This window comes from Nycticebus coucang, chromosome 1 (assembly GCF_027406575.1).
Source record: "Nycticebus coucang isolate mNycCou1 chromosome 1, mNycCou1.pri, whole genome shotgun sequence".
Lineage (NCBI taxonomy): Eukaryota > Metazoa > Chordata > Mammalia > Primates > Lorisidae > Nycticebus > Nycticebus coucang.
This window is the reverse complement of record NC_069780.1, coordinates 49,496,813-49,518,860: the sequence shown is the minus strand read 5'-3', so window position 1 is coordinate 49,518,860 and position 22,048 is coordinate 49,496,813. Positions and strand designations below refer to the sequence as shown.

The window sequence follows — 22,048 nt, the reverse complement described above, 5'->3', positions numbered from 1 at the left end:
CACGGCTCACAGCAACCTCCAACTCCCGGGCTTCAGCGATTCTCCTGCCTCAGCCTCCCGAGCAGCTGGGACTACAGGCGCCCGCCACAACGCCCGGCTATTTTTTGGTTGCAGTTCAGCCGGGGCCGGGTTTGAACCCGCCACCCTGGGTATATGGGGCCGGCGCCTTACCAACTGAGCCACAGGCGCCACCCAAAAATAGACCACTTTCTAAGATCTTGGTATGCTCCTCTGTCCTCGGCTATCCTCGCCTTTTCTATTATCTTACTCGGTATATGTATCTCATCCTGACTGGAACCTTTATCCAATTCTTCTGCTCAGTAATTTTAGCAAATACTCAGGCAACTGCCTGAAAATTTCTGACCTCTTTGAAATTCACCATTTCTTACTGGCCTCAGGTAATTCTCTGCCTTGACTGTCCTTCTAACTAGTTGCAGGGACTAGATAAAATCTGGAAAATGTTCAGCAGCCCCCAGAACATTCCTCGTTCTCTATGAGCTTGCGCTCTCTTATCACTCTTCATTTCACCTTCTTTTCTTGTTGACCCTGCCATTAGCATTCCGGTAACTAGCCTGCTAGGCCTATTATCAAGAACCAGTTTCAGGCCCTACCAACAGAAGACTATCCTCCTATTTACCAAAAGCGGTGCAAACTTTCCTCTTCTCCCTAATAAAATTCCCTTATCTCCCTTTCTTCCCTGTGTTACGCCTTTCTTTATGTTGGGAGAAGAATCGTCTGGCCAAGGTTAAAGCTCTCTTTTGTGTTTTCTCTTCCATCGCCTCCTCCCTCTTCCAGGATTATGTTCCTTCCGCTTATTCCCTCCACCTCATCTCTCCCTCTCAAGGCCCTTGCCATCTTCCTAAAAAAGACTCAAGTTTCTATTATTCTAAAAATCCTCTCCGCTGATACCTGCCTCTAGTTACTTTCCTGTCATCTCGAGTTTTTTGGAATAGCCTACAGCTGTCCCCTGCATGTCCTAACGACCCGCTCATTTCCTAATCCCATGAAACCTGGTTTTCACTACAATTTCACCTAAATATGGCATGCCAAATGTCAGTGGGAGCCCCTGCAGTGTTCGAATCTGATTACTAATTCTCATCTTGAAAATCTTTTTCTTTTTTTTTTTATTAAATCATAGCTGTGTACATTAATGCGAACATGGGGCACCATACACTGGTTTTATAGACCATTTGACATATTTTCATCACACTGGTTAACATAGCCTTCCTGGCATTTTCTTAGTTATTGTGCTAAGACATTTATATTCTACATTTAGTAAGTTTCACATGTACCCTTGTAAGATGCACCGTAGGTGAAAAATCTCTTTAGTTTATAAAACATACCAATTTCTCACTGCCTACACTTCTCCCCACCACCCTCTCTATTGACTCTATATCCTTGCTTCCCACATGTAGGTCTTTTCCTCAAGGTTTGTTCTTAGCCTGGTTTTAGTTCCATTCTTCCCCTTAGAGGTCTACACCACACGTGCCCTTTCACTCCCATGTGGATGACCACTAACCTCTTAAACTCTATAGACTTTTTTTCGCTATTACGTGCAGGCAACTCCATCTGCACTTTAAGTGTTTATCCCAGGACAACACTTAACTTGTACCACTCTAGGTATCCCACAGTAATTCCACACATTTTTTTTTTTAACAAAACTACCATTCTCCCATTTGCCTAAGTCTAAAACCTCAGTATTATCTTTAGTTCTTTCCTCCATCTCCAACCCACATACAAACCACCACAGAGTCGTACAGATTTGCCATCTACAATACTTCTCACATTTCCTTCCCTCCTTTTTTTCCCATTCCTACTCACCTGCAAGCTAGTTCAGGACCTTACTCCCTCTGGCTTTCTTCTTCTAAACTGGCTTTCCGATCTTAATCTCCGCCATTTCAATCTCCCACAATTTCCTGACACATACCTATACTCTAACTCAGAGTCTCTTGATGAGAGTACAGACTAGCTGGGCTTTGAATCATCTGAGGTGCTTTTAAAACAAAAGCCAAGGCTCACTCCCAGAGATCCTGATTAAACTGGCCTCAGGTGGCACAGGCTGGGTTCCTTGGTGGTGGGGGGGCGGGAGGGATTGCTTCTGCTCACAGGTGATTTTAATGTACAGCTAAGGCTGAGCACCAAGACTAGCCAAATTGGAACTGACTTTTCTCAAACACACACCTTGTTCTCTAATGTTAAATTTACTTAGCTAGTTTTGTCTAGCTCCCTTCTTATAGCACTTCTTTGCTGAGGACTACCATTAAGCCACTGTGCTTTAACAAACGTGTTCAGGGCAGCACCTGTGGCTCAAAGGAGTAGGGCGCTGGCCCCATATGCCAGAAGTGGCGGGTTCAAACCCAGCCCTAGCCAAAAACTGAAAAAAAAAAAAAAAGTGTTCGATCTTATAAAGTTGAAACTTTCATTCAACCTCCACTCCCCTCAATCAACCTCTCCTTTCGTCCTTCTGGCCAGGTATCACATGCACACATGCAGCAAGGAGATTTTTATAAAGCTTATTTTATTTTGGCAACTAGATCATAAGTTTAGACAAATAATTTTTTTGAACTTGAATTTTCTCTAAAATAAGAAGACTGGATTAGACAACCTCTAAGTTTCTTTCTACACAAAAATAATGACTCTTTGCTCAAATTATGATTCTGATTATTTATTATTATAAATAGCTTCCTGGACTAACTGGTGAATGATGCTTATAGTGTATTTCCCTTAAATATCCAATTCAGAACACTTCTAGGTTCTCTCATGATTCTTGCAATTAAAATTATTACGTATCTACTATGATTCTGTCTGACAGATACCATCTTTTTGTGTTCGGGGTTTTCTTTTTTATTTGTTTGTTTTTTGAGACAGGGTCTCACTCTGTTGCCCAGGCTAGAGTACAGTGGCACCATTAAAGTTCACAGCAACCTCAAACTCCTGGGTTCAAGCCATCCTCCTGCCTCAGCCTTCCAAGTAGCTGAGACTACAGGTACTTGCCACAATGCCCATATATTTTTTTCTTTTTTTGGAGAGGTAGGGTCTCATTATGCTGCTCAGGCTGATTTTGAACTCTTTTTCTTTGAGGGAAACTCCTGCCTAGGCCTCCCAAAGTGCTAGGATTGTGGGCGGGAGCAACCACACCTGGCCCAGACATCATCTTTGTAATAATGCAAAATGGAACCTTTAAAGTAGCTTTTTAATCACTGTAATCTTAACACAGCCAGAATAATGGTAAGATGTACCATCACACAAATTCTTAAAACTAGATGCCAAGTTAGTTACTATTACCATTCACAAATTGACTAAATCAGTTTGTTCTATAACCATATAAACCAGAGAAAACATGCAAGTTCAGCTTTCAAGTTATTAATTTTAATGTATGAAAAATAACCATGGCAATGAAATGATTTGCTACTTATTCTGGATCGCTAAGTGCAGATGATGTAAGAAGAAAAATGTTTCATTTCCTAAATTAAGGTCAAATATATTAATTATGAAGGAAAGACTTCCTGGAAAGAGAATGAAACTGTTAACAGCTGACTAGCTGCAGCAGAAGGCACTGGGCTGGCTGCTAAAAAAAAAATGAAGGAAATCTCTGTCAGATTTAAAGAGTTCTGCCTCTACCCTAGCTATCACCAACAGTTTTTTATCTTCTCAAGCCACGCCTCTGCTTCTGCATCCTCAAAATGAAGACAGTTAGCTACATAAATCAATTCCAAAGTTGTCTGATAAAATCACCCAGGAAGCTTTTTGAAAATACAAAATGCCAGGCTCCTCCCCTGGAGATTCTTCTGATATAGTCTCAGCTATGATACAGACTTCTGAATTTTTAATTTTTTAACTACTAACTTGTTTTCATACATGGCTAAACAAACATTAAGATACAGTCTAAGATAGACTTCTAGCTCTAGGATTCTACTGTATATAGAATAATGACATGGTAGGTGTTCAACAGATACAACAAAATGGCTAAGACTAGAAAAATCAGTAAGTGTCAGGTAAACACATACACGGCCACTTTAATTATTTCTAATCAGTGAAATAAAGGAACAAACAGCCCTCAAACTACCCTGTTTCCTCGAAAATAAGACCTACTTACAGGAAAGATAAGACGTCCCCTGAAAATAAGACCTAGCGCATCTTTGGGAGCACACCTTAAAATAAGACACTGTCTTATTTTCGGGGAAACAGGGTTATCACTTGGCTAAAAGGATTCATGTTGTTTTCAAGATGTTTAAAAACACCAAACTCTCTTACAGTTAAAAGGAAAATGTATAGTAGGAGGTGTGCACAGCTAAGGATGAGAAGTGTCTTACACTCTTTTTATGTTTCAGTATTTCGTTGTTTCAAAAAGGGATTGTGGGGTTTTTTTGTTTTTTGTTTTGTTTTTTTGTAGTTTTTGGCCAGGGCCAGGTTTGAACCTGCCACCTCTGATATATGGGGCTGGTGCTCTACTCCTTGAGCCACAGGCACGGCCTGGGATTGTGTTGTTTTGTGTAAAGAGCTATATATAAAATCTGCAGCGAAATACATCACTCTGTAAAAAGGAAAGATTTAGGGAAATCTTAGACATTTCAAAGATTATGTCAACCTTCTGGACGGTTTCATTAATTAATTAATTTTCTGCATTATAATTAATCCTCCGAGTTTGGTTCCAGTATCAATTTTAGGATAAAAATGTAATTCGTTTTTAGCTCATTTCCCTTCATTTTAAAGACTACTGTTTTTTGGTTTTAATTTTTATGTCTTAGTTATAAATACCTGGAATATTCTATGGTTCAGATTTTGAAAACTACATAACAGACTATTTTTATAGATTTTTCTTAAACCTTCATAGAAAGAAACACATCTACTTTTTCACATTTCATGTTTCTGCTAGGTTACATTTTATAAACTCAGTTAACAGGAAACTACTCAATTATAAAATACTGTTTTGATTTTATTAACAATTAAATTATCTAAGTAGAACTTTTTTGAAACAAAAAAATGTAGCAGTCAGAAAATATACTGCAAAAGAACCATTTAGCAAAAACATCCATTCTGTCAAGCTATTCTAGTTGGGGAAGGGGGATAAAAGTATGGAATAAATCAATCTATTTGGCATGTTATTTTCCATTCAGCAGTATCAAATAAATGGCATTGGCATTGTAAGAAATTCCTGGTGACTCTTTCAAAGTATTAGCACTTTAAAAGAATGATTAGTATTAGGTTCAAAAGCCTAGAACTCATAAGCACTTGTAAGGACACACCCTAGTATTTTTTTCTTCCTATGATTAAACCATCAAGAAAGAGGAAATTTTGAATCAAAGTGTTTACGCATTGCCACCTGACAAGCCTGTGAGAAATCTGAACCTCTAACTTACTGCTATTTTGAAGTAGGGACCTAACATTATGCCAGAGTTCATATTGGGCAGTAGGAACAGCAGACCAGCCAGGAGTTAAAAACACCACAGCATACCTCATTCTCATAGAAGTTATAAATTTCTTTCAAAAAAGGTCCTGCTTCTTAGTCTGATTATTACAGCTAAAGACACCTCGTACGCCAACTTCTAATTATATCAAGGGTCTGAATAATAACAGAAAAAAATCCACAGTATTTTGAGAAAGTCTGTGTTTATATACATTATACTTCATTAAGGAGCCAAATCTCAATGAAATGCTCTATAAATATTAAGGGATCAGTGATAACATCACATAACTTGAGTTTGAGAAGAAAATACTTCACAATTTAAAATACTAGAACAAAAAGTAGCTTCCAAAACACAATTATTCAACTTTTAAAATGCTCCTTTCAGAGCACAAGGAAAATATTTGATGGATCAAATGTCACATTGCCAACAAATAGGTTCAGTGGCTTGATGGGTAAGCATTAAAACAGATTTCTACCAATTATATCCTGTCTATATAAAACAAAGGCAAACCTATATACAAAGTACAAATACATACTCCTGAACTAATAACCAAATCATCTATAAGTAATGACCAAAACAGAAAGCTGGATAAGAGTTTTGATAACCTGGGTTCAAATTATGTCAACATCTTGTTCTCAAATGCAAATAACTATTCTCAAGTGCAGGTAATTGTTGATATTATCATTTAGTCATAGGAGTCAGAAGGAGACTCAGTGAGATTGAGTGTAAAAGTCTATCAGACTATATAGTCTGAGCACTTAACATGACCAAAATTTTATCAGATCCAAAGATTCTAACTATGTAGTGGTTTCACCAGACTAAAAAATAAGATTTAAAGTATTTACTCTTTCTACAAGAGGTTTAGGCCCTCAGATTTCTTATTGCACAAGACATGAAAAGTATAGTTTTATCAGGCCACTTCATTAAAGGAAGTGAAAAAGTATGGATAGAAACAGTTTTAAAACATCTCTCTAATAATGTGAACTATTCCCTTGGTGCACTCTAAACTTCTAGAATGCTTTATTAAAGTAACAGTACCTGAGACCCCCAGAATGTCTACAGAACTGAGTTAAGTCTTGCTGATTAAGCTAATTTCTGATTAACTCAAGAGAGTTAAAGACAAACATTTTTTAAAACTTACACTATAGATATGCCCCATTTCAAGAAACCAGAACATATACAAAACCTCATGCTTACAAAAATAGCCAAAGTAGGGAGTGACTGTTAATGTTCCAAAAAATTTTCACCTTATAAAGTAATTCACTTTGGCATTTATTGAAACAGAATTTGGATTACAAAGTTTAGATTAATGCACTTTCCATCTACTCCATAATTTGAGCTCACCTATGTCAGATTCAGTATCTAAAGGGAAAGTAAAATGGGTGTGCAGGAAGAAAATATCAAAGCAAATAAAAAAAAATCATAGTAATAGTACAGGTTAATAAATGAAGAAATCAAGAGACAGTTTCATTAATTAATATATTTTCTGCATTATAGTTAACATATGTACTTTCTTCGTGTCACCTTATTTTCTGATAAGTATTGATATTTCGTTATATTCAGACATGAGTACATTTCAACAGTCTTTTGCAATAAATATCATAAAATAATAGAGATTCGCATAATAAATATTCTTTACAATAAAAAAGTTTAACAGACTTTTGTCTTAAAAATAGTCAGAATTCAACTTTGTGATTTATATATACAATATACAAAAAGTACCACGAATTGTGGTTAAGGCAATGAAAACACAGAAAAGGTTAGAATTAGTTAGCTGTTAAACTAACCAAGGGGCCAAAAGGACCATTAAGGAGCCAAAATGACTTCAGGCAGCATAGTTCTGTGACACCTATAGATTGATCAGCTATAAATATCAACGTCAGTTATCCAAGTGCCCTCAATGACAACAAAAATTTGGTGAAGAGCGTGGGGGTGTGGAAGGAAGGTGGTTGAGTCCTTCACAAATACAAAAGCTAGAGTAAAAATGAGCAAGATACAACAAACGCATCTCCAATGTGAAGATGTACATTGTAAAGCGAATCTGAAATAACACAGAAAGGAATTTAAAAAAAGAAAGAAAGAAAGAAAGAAACACCCGGCATTTCCAGAGTAAGGTAAGGCCAAAACTGAGGGGAGAGAAGTTTTAAGGGACAGGCAAGGAGAGGGCAAATGGTTAAAGGAAACTTTTATATGTTATAACAAAAATAAATCCACTATGCTACTTAAAGGTCCAATGCTAGGAAAATAGCCCTAACTGGAAACAGATTTAATACATAGCTTATTTAAGCAATTAAACAGTTGCTTCCTTAAAAATCAACTTCCCTGCTCCCACAGTAGCCAACCAAGAACAGCTCTAAATCACTGTAGTCTGAGTGTGGGTGTATGTTCATGAATACAACAACTTTGGAAAGTTGCTTGCAGTATAAAAAGGCTACACCAAAGCCCACTGGCTCTCAGTATCCTCTCCAGGAGATGGCAGAGGCTCTAGCCATAAGTGGGAGCCCAGTACAGTTTCACAGTCCACACTTATTGAAGATCATCCATGAGAAAAGAATGAAATCCATGAGTCAAACCTTGGGAACAGGGAAAAGAGAAGGTGGGAAACCTGGAAAATTCTAAAGAAAAGAAAATCAGTATCTAACAGGATCGTTTTTGAACAGCCACAACTTAAAAGCTAGAAGTTCAGGATGTATCATCCACCTCCAAAAATCATGATGGTTTACCCTGACCCCGGGAGGGGCAGCTCTCCAGCTTACAATAGACAGTGTTGGAGTTCTTACATCTGCACCCTGGGCGATGGATCCAATCATAACACCCCCTGCACAACTTCAGGCATCCCTTAGCAGGAGGGTAACAGAGTAAGCAAGGTAAAAATAAAGACATAGCTCCCATACACAGGTATCTAGAGCAGCAGTGTGACTGTGAACAGGAGCAAGGATTATCCGAGTAAGAATCCCCTTCGTCATCATTGGAGCAGTGATAGAAGATGCCCTTGACTAAGCACATGCACGTTCCGTATTCCACCATGCTCTCAGCAGAGCAAAGACACTGCCGGTTACAGGCCAAACAGGATGGCAGGGTCCTGGGAGCTGTACATTCTCCACACTTGCACTTCCCACACTGTTCGCAAATGAATTTGTGCTGTGTCAGGTCCTCTTTCAAGGAACCCTTTAAGTCGTCCACTATCAGCTGCTTGGGCTGAGTCCGGATTGCCCTTTCAGATCTATGACCAGGGACTGGTCTGGTTGGTGGCGACCGTAATAACAGTCCCTGCTCAGAAGAGGCACTGCTGTTGCTCCCAGAACTGGCTGCACTTCCCGTGCTGGTCGATCTGCTCAAAATGGGGCCCCTGGCATTATTTGGGAGTACTGCATGTCCCAGGTGGCTTGTAGGTCTATGCTCATAGTTATTATTCACATTAATTGGTAGGATTTCATGAGTCCTTTCATGCTTTTCTTGTCTTGGTGCTGTCCGAGGAGCAGGTCTCTTCACGACTGAAGGCCCTTCTGTGTATTCGTTGCTGCCTCTGATGGCCTTGATCTGGTCTAAGGACAAAATAGCAGCAGGCTGAACCTCTCGCTCATAGTCTAATCTCTGACGGCTATCCAAAGAAGGCTGCTGGATCACAACTAACGAACTGCCACTGCCATGTTGACTTTGGGGATCCATGTGTAGTGATCTCGAATTCTGGCAATCAGTGGAGACCTGCCATGCATCTGAAATCCTAAAAGGAAATCAAAGATGAAAAAAAGAGAGAGAGAAAATAAATGACAGGAATCATTTTTTGAGGGGAAAAATCCTGTCCAGTCACAAATTGCCTAAACCACCAAATAATGATCTCCTTCACCAGCAGATTGCAATGATGCTGGGGTTCTGGCCAGAGACCAATCCCAAGAGAGGCTGAGGACCACATCATAGAAGAACGTAAGCAAGAGACCCCATGCCATAAAAATTGGAAGTTTTTCCAACATTTAAGAAGTGGAATCAAAAGGAAGTAATGCCTTCCTGTCTGTGAATTTAATAAATAATTAAAATGGGAGTATGCCTTGGTAGGAAATATTGAGTATAAAGAGTGGAGTAGCTCTCATCTAAAGAAAGCTCAGCGTAAATTCATCAGTGGTTTCCATAAAGGAAACGACTTTTTTAAAAACTGAAAATGATTTTGGTGCTGTTGTCTTCTTGTTATTTGTGTGCTATTACCAGCATTAGATTAATGATGAAAAATTAAGGCATTTTTGTAAAAGTTTGAGATGCCAAGATAAAATGAAATCTCGAAATAAGAGGTAATTCTGAGTAGAAATGGAGATTTTAAAGCAGCTCATTATTTATCCAGAGCTGCAAAAATGAATTTTTGAAGAACACAACAGTTCTTGGTGTTTCATAGCCACTAAAACATACACACAAGACTCAATGAATATAGTTCTGTGAATGTTATAACAGAGATCACAGTTGAAATCATGACAAGATTTTTTTTTTAAGCTTAAATAAGGGCGCACTCATATAACAAGATAACATTTATGCACCAATAAGTATTAAGGCCTTTAAAGCAGCATGGGGAAATCTTGACCGTTTTAATTATCTGTAATTCCTCTAATTTAAAAATCTGTATTTAACGACAGATCTTGATTTTCAAAACCATTGCCACTTAAATCAATATGCTTCCTGTAATAAAACGAGTATACTAATATCCTGATAAAAGTAAGCATTTGTGTTTCCTTATTAAGCGTGAATTATTTCTAACTTATAATGTATTCTTCATAAAACTATCAAACATAAAAACATTTGTTTTCATTCAATAGTAAACTGGAGTATTTTTCACACAAATTCCTTCTAAAGTCTACAGGTTCAATCTGATTGAAAAATGAAAAGACAAAAATTCCCATTCCCCACTACCACACTTAAACAAAACCACAGATTAGCAATAAAGCAAAGTCAACTCCGTTTCCTATATTAACTAATGTCCCCAGACTAACTTTTTGGAGTTCTCTTTATTTTCACAACCCAGATCTCCCAAGTTTCCACGTAATTCTACCTGCTCTGCACGCGAGGAGAAACATGTTCATAACCTCAGGGATTCAGTCCTCCAGTCCTTATGGGCTGTTTAAAAACATCTCATCTTATGCCTGCATAGTATCATTGCTCCTCTCGAAGAACTGTTTAACCCAATACTTTGAAAGCAAAGGATCCTTAAAGTACTGTCGGGTTTCAAAAGAAAGGCAAAACCGTGAAGAAGGATTTGAATAGTGTAACCCCATACACCAGGCACAATTTAAATTTGCATTCTAAATGATAGGTGTAATGAAGCTCAGGCATGCTGTTAAATTAAACTGCCAGATCAAAATTAAAAGCGAAAAAAATTCGCCACCTCTGCCCATTTCAAGCAGTGACAGTCCTCGATCCATCCCCAAACACGCTCACAATGCTCTCAGCACACTGTTTTCCCCAAGAAAACACGAATGGAAGTAAAATACCTCTTCGGACAATCTCATCTCATCCTAAGGATCCCCGCGGATTTCCAACACGCTTTCTGTGCAGCCCACCAAGGTTTCTAACACATCATGAAGGGCCTTCAGAGTTAACGCGGTGGCCAAAAACAAGCCCACCGTCTGGCTGATCATAAGCAAATATCTGCCTTTACTTTATAGCAAAAGCTTGATTCACCGGGGGCCGGGGAGAAGCCAGCCCCGGGTGGCAGGGAAGCGCCGCCACATTGCCAGTTACGACAGTGGAGCTGCGCCCTCTGCAATCCGCACGGAGAGCAGCGGTGAATAAATAGTTGACGGAGAGGAAGGAAAAGGAAAAAGTTATGAATGAAAACAAGTTTTCTCTCTCTCCCTCTCTCCGGCAGGAGGAGGGGAGGAGACTGAGGTTACCATTACCTCAGGAGGGCGGACTTCCCCACTTTTAAAGTGGCAGTGCCCTGTCCCCTCCCCTCGCCTTTGCACGGCGCTCAAACAAGAGAGCTGAAGCTGGCGTTGGCTCAGGCTAATTCTGCCCAGGGGGTTACCAGTGCGTTCGGGGGCTTGCCTCCCCCCCACACACACACACACGTGCGCGCGCCTTCCCCGGACCCACGGCTGAGGACCCACTGCCCTGCAGAAACCCCGCGGGTGGCACAGGCCAAGACGCTCCTCGCCTCCCCACCCCTAAATCCTTGAATTAATTCATGTTTCACATGCAGAGCTCCTCTGAGGGGACAACCCCGACCACCGCTCCAGGCAAGTGGGGACCAGGAGACCCCCGCCACGTCGTCCTCCGCCCCGCCGAGCGACCCCAAGCGCCCCCACACCCAGAGCCGCAGCCCCCAGTCGGCTGGGGGGAGGGCCCCGCAGCGCGGACAGCTTCCCTCCCCCCGCCGCCGCGCGCTGCCCGCACCTGCCGCCGCGAGCACGCCCCGCCCGCGCGCCTCCGCCCCGCGGGCCCAGGGCGGCCGCCGCACACTCACCTAGGCCGAAGCGCTGGCGGGGGACCGAGCCGTGCGACCCGGCCCAGGTCCCGGGCGGGCGGCGGCGTGCGCGAGCCGCATCAACCGCGGCGGGGAGGACGAGGGGGCATCGCCAGAGCTGCGGCGAGTCGGCCCGCGGCCTCCCCCGCCCCCGGCGCCGCCGGGCAGGAGCGCTCCCCGCGGCACCCTTCCGGCTGCGGAGGGCAATTCTCCCGCGGCTCTGCGCGGCCGGGCGCAGGTCTCTCACGGCTCGCGTGCCCCGGGCGGCTCAGGCACATCCACCTCCGGGGCCGTCCTCCCGCAGCCCCCTTCCAAGAACCAGTTTTTTAAAAATCCTCTGGGGAAGGCTCTCCGCGTCTCCCAGAAAAGCGAGTAGGGGCGGCGAGAAGGCGCTGACCGGCCAGATGACCGGCGCCGTGTGCTCAGACGAGAGTTCTCGGGTTCAGAGCGCTCCTCGCAGGGAAAGGAGAAAGGGGTGGCAGCCTCCTGGCCAGTGAAAATCCACGTCACGGGCGTTCGAGACCGCGCAGCGTCCGAGACGGGCCCCCGAGTGGCGCAGGCCCCGGCGGGACTCCTGGGCACGCGCCTACGACGCCGAGGTCGCCGCTGCCGGGTGGGGGGGTGAGGTGGATTTTGTTTTTTTTTGTTTTTTTACCAGCTTTGGTGCGGAGGTAAAGAAAGGAGCGAAGTTTGGCGGTCCTCCTCAGGGCAGGCGTCGTCCCTTGTTCCCCGCGCAGACGGTGGCACTTTCCCGATACCGCACCCTGGCAGGTGGGGGCTGAGCGTCCCCGGGAACTCCGGTCCTCGCAGGTCAGCGTCTGCCCGGCGGCGCTCACTCCCTGTCTTCCGACCCCCGGCTCCTCGGCAGGAATCCCTGCGCCAGATGATCAGAGATAGAAACGCGTGAATTTCCCTTTCTTCCTGGCACTAGGACGCGCCGCGCGCCCGCCGCCGGGCGGAGAGGAGCGGGGCGGGCCACTCGCCAGCTAGCCCGCTGCCCGCTGCCATGTGCTCCCTGTTGCTGCTCCCAGTGATTGACAGGCGGGCGCACAGGCGGCGTGTCAGCAATGAACCAAAGTAACATGCAGCCCTGCACGTTTTTGCCGTAGTGTTTGTGCCCTTGGAATGCCTAAGAGTTCAAACAACGTTCAAGCAACGCCTCTGCGCATTGGAAATCAATACACAGAGACGGGAAATTCAGGTTTTACACCAGTGCGTCGCTCGGGATCCGGTCGCCAACAATGCCTAAACAAACACGCACTTGGTCCACACACCGAGGAGCCAGACCCTTTTCAGCATAAATGGGCCCTGTGTTTCACACATTCGATTGTTTCAGACTTTAAACTTGTTACTGGTTTGTTACGAGAAAAAAAAAAGGCGAAAGGGACCCTGGTTTTTCTTTTAGCAATAACATTTGCTTTAAGAGCATTCGTTTTAGCGGTGGGAATTCTACTGGTGTTTTGAAATGCAACCAGTAATCTTAGCTCTAAAACGAGTTCAAGGCAATGTTCAGTTCCTTGCAAAAGCTAACATTTCTCACCTTACCTTTCCTAAAATGTCTACGGAATGAAAGGAAGGAAACAGTTCTTACCTAATGCAAAGATTGGAAATTGCTTTTCAGGCACATTTACAGCGACTGTAGCTGTTCCTTATCCAGGGCTGGGAGCTCTGCTGCTATCACTCTGCAAACCACAGCGTGCTTAACAGAGCGCTCCCACTCCGGCTCCGCAGAATTTCAGCTCCTCGCCTCCACCTCCACCTCCACTCCAGGACACGCCTCCAGTGATATCATGTGTCAATCACGCGGGCTGCCGGAAAACCTGGAACAGGATTTCCTCAACTGAGGTCTCTTTTCGTTTCTGTGCACCAACTTGGAAATGTTGCCGTATAGACTCGTGCAATAAACATCCTTTAATCTTCGGGATTACCTCTAAAAGTTCTGCAAATACAGTTTGTCATAAAGAAAACATTCTAATTTAGTTATCAAGTTTTAGTTATTGACCTCAATGAAAAGGATTGGTGGACTTGGAAAAGAATTGTGAAGAATAAAAGAAGATGAAACAAATTATGTGCCAAACCATCACTTCTGATCAACTAAAAGGAAAATGTATATTCATATATAAGGATATTTACATAACATTACAGTTCCTATTTAAAATTGTTCAGAATATGTGAAATCTGAAACTTCAAAAGTGGCACTCCTTGGATATGTCATAAATGTGAGATTTCCTGGTGTAGGTTTTTAAACAATTGGCTTCTCTTGGCGTGTGATATAGTTTCTCAAAAAACAATCACATGAAAAAAATCCAAAATTTATTCATTTTTTGTAATATATTTATATAACTTTCAAAAAACCACACCCTACCTGTTTACCTTCAAAAATGAGCTAAAAGGCAATTAATTAAAATAGAAAAATTTACTAAGAAGTTTTATAACTTTCAATAACATGTGATGTGTCACGGAAAGACACTACCTTAATAACTAGGAAATTTGCTTTTTGTTTTCTCACAAACTATAAGGTTGCAGACATTTATCATCAAAATCATGTCATTTGTGCTGCAGTGAGGATAATATATGTGAAATTTAAGGTTCCTTAGAGTTTAGAAGATACCCCCAACTGAAAATATATAGTTAGTAAAAAGTAAATATTTTTTCAAGTACTACATATCAGAAGTAGGTTAAAGTCTTTGACAAAATGAAGCAAACAAAACCACAACTCTAAAATCTAAATCTAAATCATATATAAATATGTAATTTTTTAAAAATCTCCTTTCCAATATATATACATATATGTATACATAAATGCATATATACACTAGACTTAAATATCTGAGCACTTTCAAAAATTAAAGTTGTGTTTGAAATTGCCTCTGAGGAACCTAGGGCATTATTAAGAAGAAGAAAAACAACAAATATCACTAAAAAATAATATAGAACAAGAATGAAGCCAAAAAACTACATATTCATGCTTAATGTTATGAATTGTATTAAAACAGCCTACTGAAAAGTATACAATTGATTTTATTGTATATATTTTCTATTTTTTTCATAGATTTCATGAGATTCTGTGATGAATAAACTTTTACCCATGATGGACAAGGTCTTTTTGTAAATATATTTGGAATAGTCAAATCAAAAATAGAATATCGCTTTAGGGTATCTTATTTGGTTCTTCAAAATTGTCATCTTAACTATTATCACAATTTTGGGATGAAAGTAGTTCACCAATATGATAAAACCAGGAGAGGGAGCACTGAACATTCTACTTTCATAAATCCAGCAAAAATATATTTGAAAGATTTCTATTACAAATACACTTCAAAGTATTTCAACCAGAGATGTCTGAAAACAATTTTCATGAGATTAAGTATTTAAAATTACAATAATAAATAAATCCCATAAGATGTTATCTAAAACACCAGCATTATGGGTCATGTTCTTTTTTTAATATAGAGACAGTCTCACGCCCTCGGTAGAGTGCCATGACGTCACAGGACTCACAGCAACCTCCAGCTCTTGGGCTTGCGCGATTCTCTTGCCTCAGCCTCCCGAGCAGCTGGGACTACAGGCGCCGCCACAACGCCCGCCTATTTTTTTGTTGCAGTTCAGCCGGGGCTAGGTTTGAACCCGCCACCCTCGGTATATGGGGCCGGCGCCCTACTCACTGAGCTACAGGCGCCACCCATGGGTCATGTTCTATTAAGAAATCAAACATGCTGTACAAGTTGATCAATAACCCTTTACATCATTTAACACCAAAATGCATGAATATATTTTTCTTTAAATATTACAAATAAATGTAAGCATAGCCTTGTCACCTTGTATCTAAAAAATATTTAATGAAATCTTCCTCTCCTCTTGATTGCCTACAACTCTAAGACTTTGTAGAAATTCTAAATTTTTAGCTTAAAATATACATTATTCTTGATTTAGTAAATGTAATTAGCATGTACCCTGGCTAGAAATGGACAATTGGAGTATGAAATTTTTCTAAAAAGGAAAACAGTGTAAAATACCAATGGAAAAATCTTGTAATAAATTTTATTTTTACAGTATTAGATATGTATAAATAAAGTGGAATGGAAAGTGACTTGTTCTTTATTTTCATGTAAAGACAAGATTAGCCATCTCTTCTGATGCGATTTAAAAAAGAACAAAGTGAATTGAACAAAATTTGGTAACTCCTTAGAACTGCTAGTGATTGAAAAAATTAAAAATTGGAGTACTAGCAGATTTAGTTTACTCATTCATCTACTTTATTTGCCAAAATAAAAATAGAAGAATCATAATGTGTTCCAAGCTTTTGAAAGATAATACCTTATTAATTCTTCCAATGTTTCTGTGAAGTCATGATAATAAATGTACTATAGTCTTTTACATCGTTGAGAAACAAACACGCAAAACTGAATAATCACAGAAGTTGATGAGTTAGCCTGTAAGAATCTAATAAATCAATGAAGACCAGTAATGGAAACTAAGTTCTCTTTACTTTCCTTTTAGGGCAATAGTCACTATATTACTATACTTCCCAAGAAAAGTTGGCAAGGATAGGCCATTTTATTTTCAGTTTCCTTTTGTAAACAATCTTTGTAGTTGACAGAAATAGACCAACCTATTCTGTAAATTTTCCATAAACATTCCCTTCATTTTCATAAGCATAATTCTCATCCTTCTGCCCTATTTAAAGTACTAAGGTTCTGTACTGGTTTCAAATTCTGGAAGTGGGCAAATGAAGCAATACATTGAGTAAGTTACACCGAATGATTTGTAGAGTGTCAGCTCGGTAATTCTACAACTAATCATATGTGTACTTTGTCACAAGAGATTGTTTTTCCGCAGGCTGTAAGAAAAGAAAAAAATGCACATGGAAGTGTTCTAAATGGATGCCCTTCATTTCTTAAGTACCATATTCCTTTACAAAGAATAAAAATGACAAGAGTTCAGATAACTGCATCACTACTATATGTCAAAGATTTTACTAATTAAATCCACATGGGAAGGTTGTTTAAGGAAACATCTTTGTCCTAGTACAAAACAGTCCTCATTTCTTATCTAGCCAATTGCAAAATAAATCCTGTCTTCTTTCCTCTCCTAGCGATGTTAAATGTTCCCCTCTGAGCCTTAACTTATTATTCACGTGCATGAACCATCTCTTCTGCCGACTCGATTTTCGAAACAAGGAGTGGAATGGTGCTTATAATGATTATCTAGTATCGCCTTTCATTCTGGTCAGCAAAAGTTATTAATCTCTCATTCCCTTAACTACCTAATGCTATCTTCATCTTCAGAGACAAGCACATAAGAACCTAGATTAATTTAGGACTATAACTGCCTTGCAAAGATAGAACAATAAGAAAATAAAGTCATCTTTTCGCTAATCAAAAAACAAAAAAACTTAAAAGATCTCCTGGGGCTTGCCTACTTTAATCTTTCCTATTGAAATAACCTATGTCAAAGGCTACAGTTTATGCTTTGTGAAAAAAGTGAAGACTGTCTATTTGATGAAACAACTATAGGCGTGCTCTTCTTTAAGAAGATCTAATATTTATAAAAAATATAAAACTTTCCAAAAGAGTTTTTTAAAAAAGATTATACTTAGAAATTGCCTTAATTTGTAATTTTATAAAGCATTTTAAATAACTCTATTTATGTAAACATGTTACGTGGTCTATAATAATTGATAAAAGGCATGTATTAAAGATCTGAGTTTTGACTATATTGTCTTTTTATCTCATGATGTATAACATTAGCTAATGTGCCATATTCACTCATAATCCCCCCATGTCCAATGTTACATGTAGGAAAACATATGGTACTGTAAAAAGAGCACCAAATGTAGGATCAGATGATATTAAGTGCCACCTTTGCCATTTCTAACTAAGTGACCCTCAACACTTAATTTCCCTGAGCTTGCTTTCTCATCAATAGCCTTAAATTTGTAACAATACTTTGCCCCTCCAAATCCTAGTGCTACTGAAGGACTCAATGTATATGCAGGTGATTCATAAGCTTTAAAGCTGTATATAAATTATTAGTTATCATTTCCTCAAACACACTGTATGATGAAATGTTTACGGTTTCTTCTTTCCAGGTGCTTCATTCCAAATAATGTTTTTATTTGTGTTATACTGTTTCAAGGTAATTTGGTTTTATTTTTTTTCTAAGGCTGAGGACTCTCAGGTTTAAATAATTGTATTGCCATACAGGAAGGGCAGGCATGTGTCAGTGTGGTGGGGGGAGTGATTTTGGAACAGTTTATCTGCTAATGATTTCAGATTAGGATACAGAATGAGACCTGATTGCCAGATCACTTATCTGGAATTTTTAATTGTTAACACTTTACATTTTATAAATGATAAAAATACCTTCTATGTAAACTCCTTGTGACTGTTAAGAGACAAAAAGCAAATACATACTTAAATTTTTTAAATGAATAGAAACGTTAAAAAACACACGATACTTCTACATTCTTTCAATAAGTATATTTACTGCTGCCTCTTTTTTGTAATTTCTTAGATTGTGAACAATTATCTTCCATAAACATGCCAGGTTTAGTAGCAGATACAGTTTCTATCAATTACCAAATTATTATATGACTCTTAACAGTGTTGTATTAGTTTTAAAAATTGATAGTCGAGATATATTTCATATAGTCAACGCATTTCAACTAACAAAAAACTTGTGAAGCGCCATCTATTGTTGAAAATAAGTCATTTCAAACTTCAATCAAAACCAAAAATGTGCTTGAGCCTAAGAATTGGATATTCACAATTAATCAATGTTTTACATTTTTTCTTTGTATTTTTCAATACTTGCTATGTAATTTAGGATGTTAGTTTTTAATAAAATAGCAAAATGTGTACTATAACACTGGCAGCTTTTTGAGAAATCTGAAGACATAAAAACACCATCCACAGAAAATAACAACATTGATGGAGAAGACAATAAAGTTAGTTATGTTGACTTTAAGTAACACATGAGAACCAACATATCCAAAAAAAAAGATATACTGCAGAAGTAATATGGCAACATTTACTTCCACTCAAAGTATTTACTTAGAAAAGGTATATATACACTTATTCTAATACTGCTACAATTGTATAAATCTTTCTTTACATTTATATATTGTATAATTGTATATATGTTGTATAATTGTAAGTAGATAATGTAAATATATAGTCTCTATAAAGTTCGTGGGCAATTTAAAGTTGCACACTTTTAAATTGCACGTGAACTTTATGGCCACCCTGTATATATATTTACAATGCAAACCATGTGGATTATAACTATCATCTGGGCAAAATCACATTCTTTTGACTAATCTCAGTATTGTATACCAATATTGTATATGGGATATTGTAAATAATACCAATATGGGGAAAAAATCTCTTCCTTCTGAAAATGGATTTGGATTTTGCTAACCCATAGGTCAGCAGGACCCATGTTTATTGATTAAGACGAGTGCTCAGACTGAGTTAAGGTCTGGTAAGAATAGATGTCAATATATAAAATTATAAAAATTGTTTCTGTTACTAATAAATTAGTAATATTTGACTAATAAATTCCTAAGATTATATAATATTATAATAATATTTATATGATAATAATTAGTAATATTTTACTAATAAATTAGAAGGACAATCTTTCCAAACAAAAGTTTTAAAAATACGTTTAGCAATGACAGTATCATATAACTTCTTAAAGGTATACTTTGAAGGAAATAATTTAAATCAGGATGCATCGGTAATGGTATACATTTTATTTGTTTAAGAATCCTCTTTCATCTTTGAATTTACACTTTTACATGTATGAAGTAAGAGGAACAACCACCGAAAGGAAGACACAAAAGAAAGAGGACAGTGAGGGGCGTGGGAAACTTAGGCAGCTGAGAATAACGGGAATGCTTCTGCCTTTGTTTGTTTCTTTTACTGGCCATATTGCTTCTGCAAATCTTTTTCCTTCCTGAATCCCAAAAGGGCACCTGTGAAGTAAATATACTTCAAATTCAAACCATCTCAAAATATTTTATTCATTCTTTCAAGAATTCATCCATCTATTAGTTTAATAAATATTTACAAAGCACCTCCATCATCCCAGGCAGTATGAACACGTCATGAACAAGACAGACAAAGCCCCAGTCCTATTCCTTCCTAGAGCTCACACACAAGAGGAAGAGACAATAAACAAGTTAACACTTTGTAAGAATAGCAGGTAAAGCTAAGAATAATAATGAAAAAATGAAGCTTGGTTAGAGTGATAAGGGTTGAGAGGTGATGGCTGCTTTATCCTGGGTAGTAATCAAGAAGGGTCTCTCTGAGGAAGTAAGATTTGAGCAGAGCCATGATGAGGTGAGGGGAATAAGCCACACAAATGTCTGGAGGAAGAGAAATCCAGCAGAAGAAATGGCCACGTGCAAATACCATGTGGAGCTTGTGAGAGGGAAAATGAGGAGGTCAGAAAGGAAGGCTTGACATATGCCATGTAAAGTCTCATAGCATAGTCTTTATTAAGACTCCAGGTTTTGTTCTAAAGTCATAGAAGGTTTTGTAGCTGCTGGTTCTCTTTTCAAAACATTAGAAGATCTGCTGTAAAAAATCCCTGATGTTAAATGTTAAAGGGCAACTGTTGGCTGGATGTAGTTGCACACACCCCATAATCCTAGCACTCAGAGGTCAAGGTGAGAGGATCACTTGAGGCCAAAAGTTCAAGACCAGGATGAGCAAGAACAACACCTCCACCTCTACAAAAAAATATAAAAATTCACAGGGCATGATAGTGCATACCTTAGTGCTAGCTACTTAGTAGGCTGAAGCAGTAAGGTCACTTGAGTCCAGGAGGTTTAGGGTACAGTGAGCTATGATGACACCACTGTCCTCTAGCCTGAGCAACAAAATAAGACCCTGCCTCAAAAAAAAAAAAAAAAAACCCAAAACAAAAAACAGTGAAGAGAAATAATTATTTATGTTAACATGTAATATAAATTATACATATATTTCTATAAAACATAATGTATTAATTATTATAAGGAGAAGAACTTGAAACTTATTCTATAAACTAGGATTCATAAATGAGGGGGGAAGATAGCCTACCTTTAGGATGTGGCAAGGAAGCATCAAAAGGTACAAACAGGCGATCGGTACATCATCATCCAGGTGGGTTCAAAAGACTGGCATGAGTGGAAAGGAAGATTTCTCATATAACTGTCAAAATTGGCTAAGTGAGTGAAGGACAAATCACAGAGGAACTTTAATTCTACAATGAAGATTTGGACTTGATCTCAAAGACAATGAAATTTTAGTGCGAAGGAGTTACCTTATGAAAGCGTCTCTTCCCAGAAGATTCATCTGACCATGTGGATTGCAGCAAGAAGAGGCTGGTATCAGAAACCTGGCTTAGAGATGAGGATGGTAATCCAAGTGGGTGGCAGGGAGAACTTGGAGCAGGGTTATGTTGGCAGTGGAAAAGGAGGGAAAGGGCCAGATCTAACGTAATTGCCAACATCCTTCACATGCCCCTTTATTACATGATGTAATGGCAACAAATGGAAGTCTTGCCCACAAGCCTTTAGCAAAACCTTAAAGAATTGTAAAATTACCTAATTTGGTTAGTCAGAGGACGCTTACTTTGAGAAGAAACCAGTCATGTAGGGCAGCCTGAACATACAAAGTTCACAGAATTTTCTCAATCACATGGACCTTCAAAGTAGGAAATATAGTCATCAGAAAAGTTAGAGAGACTTTGCTGCTCTCTTCCATTTTCTTCTGCTCAATTCTGAAAGAAATAGGAGGAACAAGAAAACATTTTCAGGGAGAAATGTTGTCATAAGGGATCACTAATATAGCAACATGTGGCAATTCAAGGAACGGAATGCTGATTATATGATGTTGTATAACATAGCTATTAACCAGTATTTATATACTCCATTATGATTACTGAAAAAGTCCCAAAGTCAGGAGAATATATAGATACTAGAAAACCTAAACCTATGAAAGATCTTTTACATTTACAAAATTGACATCAAATATTTAGAATAGCAAATATTAAAGGTTAGAATGTGATTTTTAAAACTTTAAAGAACTTTGCGATTTATTGTCCAGCTGTATGTGATGATTAAGTCATGGACCTTGCTTTCTTGCAAGATCATTTTGGTTCATAGATCCATTCAGCAAAAATGTACTGGTACTCTGCATGGTAC

At 39.1% G+C, this 22,048-nt stretch overlaps 1 protein-coding gene and 1 long non-coding RNA gene across 9 annotated transcripts in view; both read right to left on the bottom strand.

Moving 5' to 3' along the window:
• Window positions 1-6,873: 6,873 nt before the first annotated feature.
• Window positions 6,874-13,596, bottom strand: SPRY1 (sprouty RTK signaling antagonist 1). 6 transcript variants are annotated; one of them, XM_053576181.1, is made up of 3 exons: window positions 13,445-13,596; window positions 12,509-12,727; window positions 6,874-9,132 (listed from the first exon to the last, which is right to left on the bottom strand). In XM_053576181.1, exon 3 carries the CDS (start codon window positions 9,075-9,077, stop codon window positions 8,118-8,120), a length of 960 nt encoding a protein of 319 aa, XP_053432156.1. In that variant the 5' UTR covers window positions 9,078-9,132; window positions 12,509-12,727; window positions 13,445-13,596; the 3' UTR covers window positions 6,874-8,117. The 6 variants fall into 6 exon arrangements, with proteins under 6 accessions (XP_053432156.1, XP_053432321.1, XP_053432495.1 ...); XM_053576346.1 differs by lacking the exon at window positions 12,509-12,727 and having other exon boundaries at window positions 13,445-13,594; XM_053576520.1 differs by lacking the exon at window positions 13,445-13,596 and having other exon boundaries at window positions 12,509-12,769.
• A 6,018-nt stretch (window positions 13,597-19,614) lies between these two features.
• LOC128575235 (uncharacterized) overlaps window positions 19,615-22,048 on the bottom strand; it is a 28,268-nt gene continuing 25,834 nt past the window's right edge. The window contains exons 3-5 of one of the 3 annotated variants that reach the window (XR_008376961.1): window positions 21,166-21,624; window positions 20,943-21,066; window positions 19,615-19,834 (exon numbers count right to left, since the gene is read on the bottom strand). This is a non-coding gene — a long non-coding RNA (uncharacterized LOC128575235). The remainder of the gene's footprint in view (window positions 19,835-20,942; window positions 21,067-21,165; window positions 21,625-22,048) is intronic. The other 2 variants (XR_008376964.1, XR_008376970.1) reach the window with 2 other exon arrangements.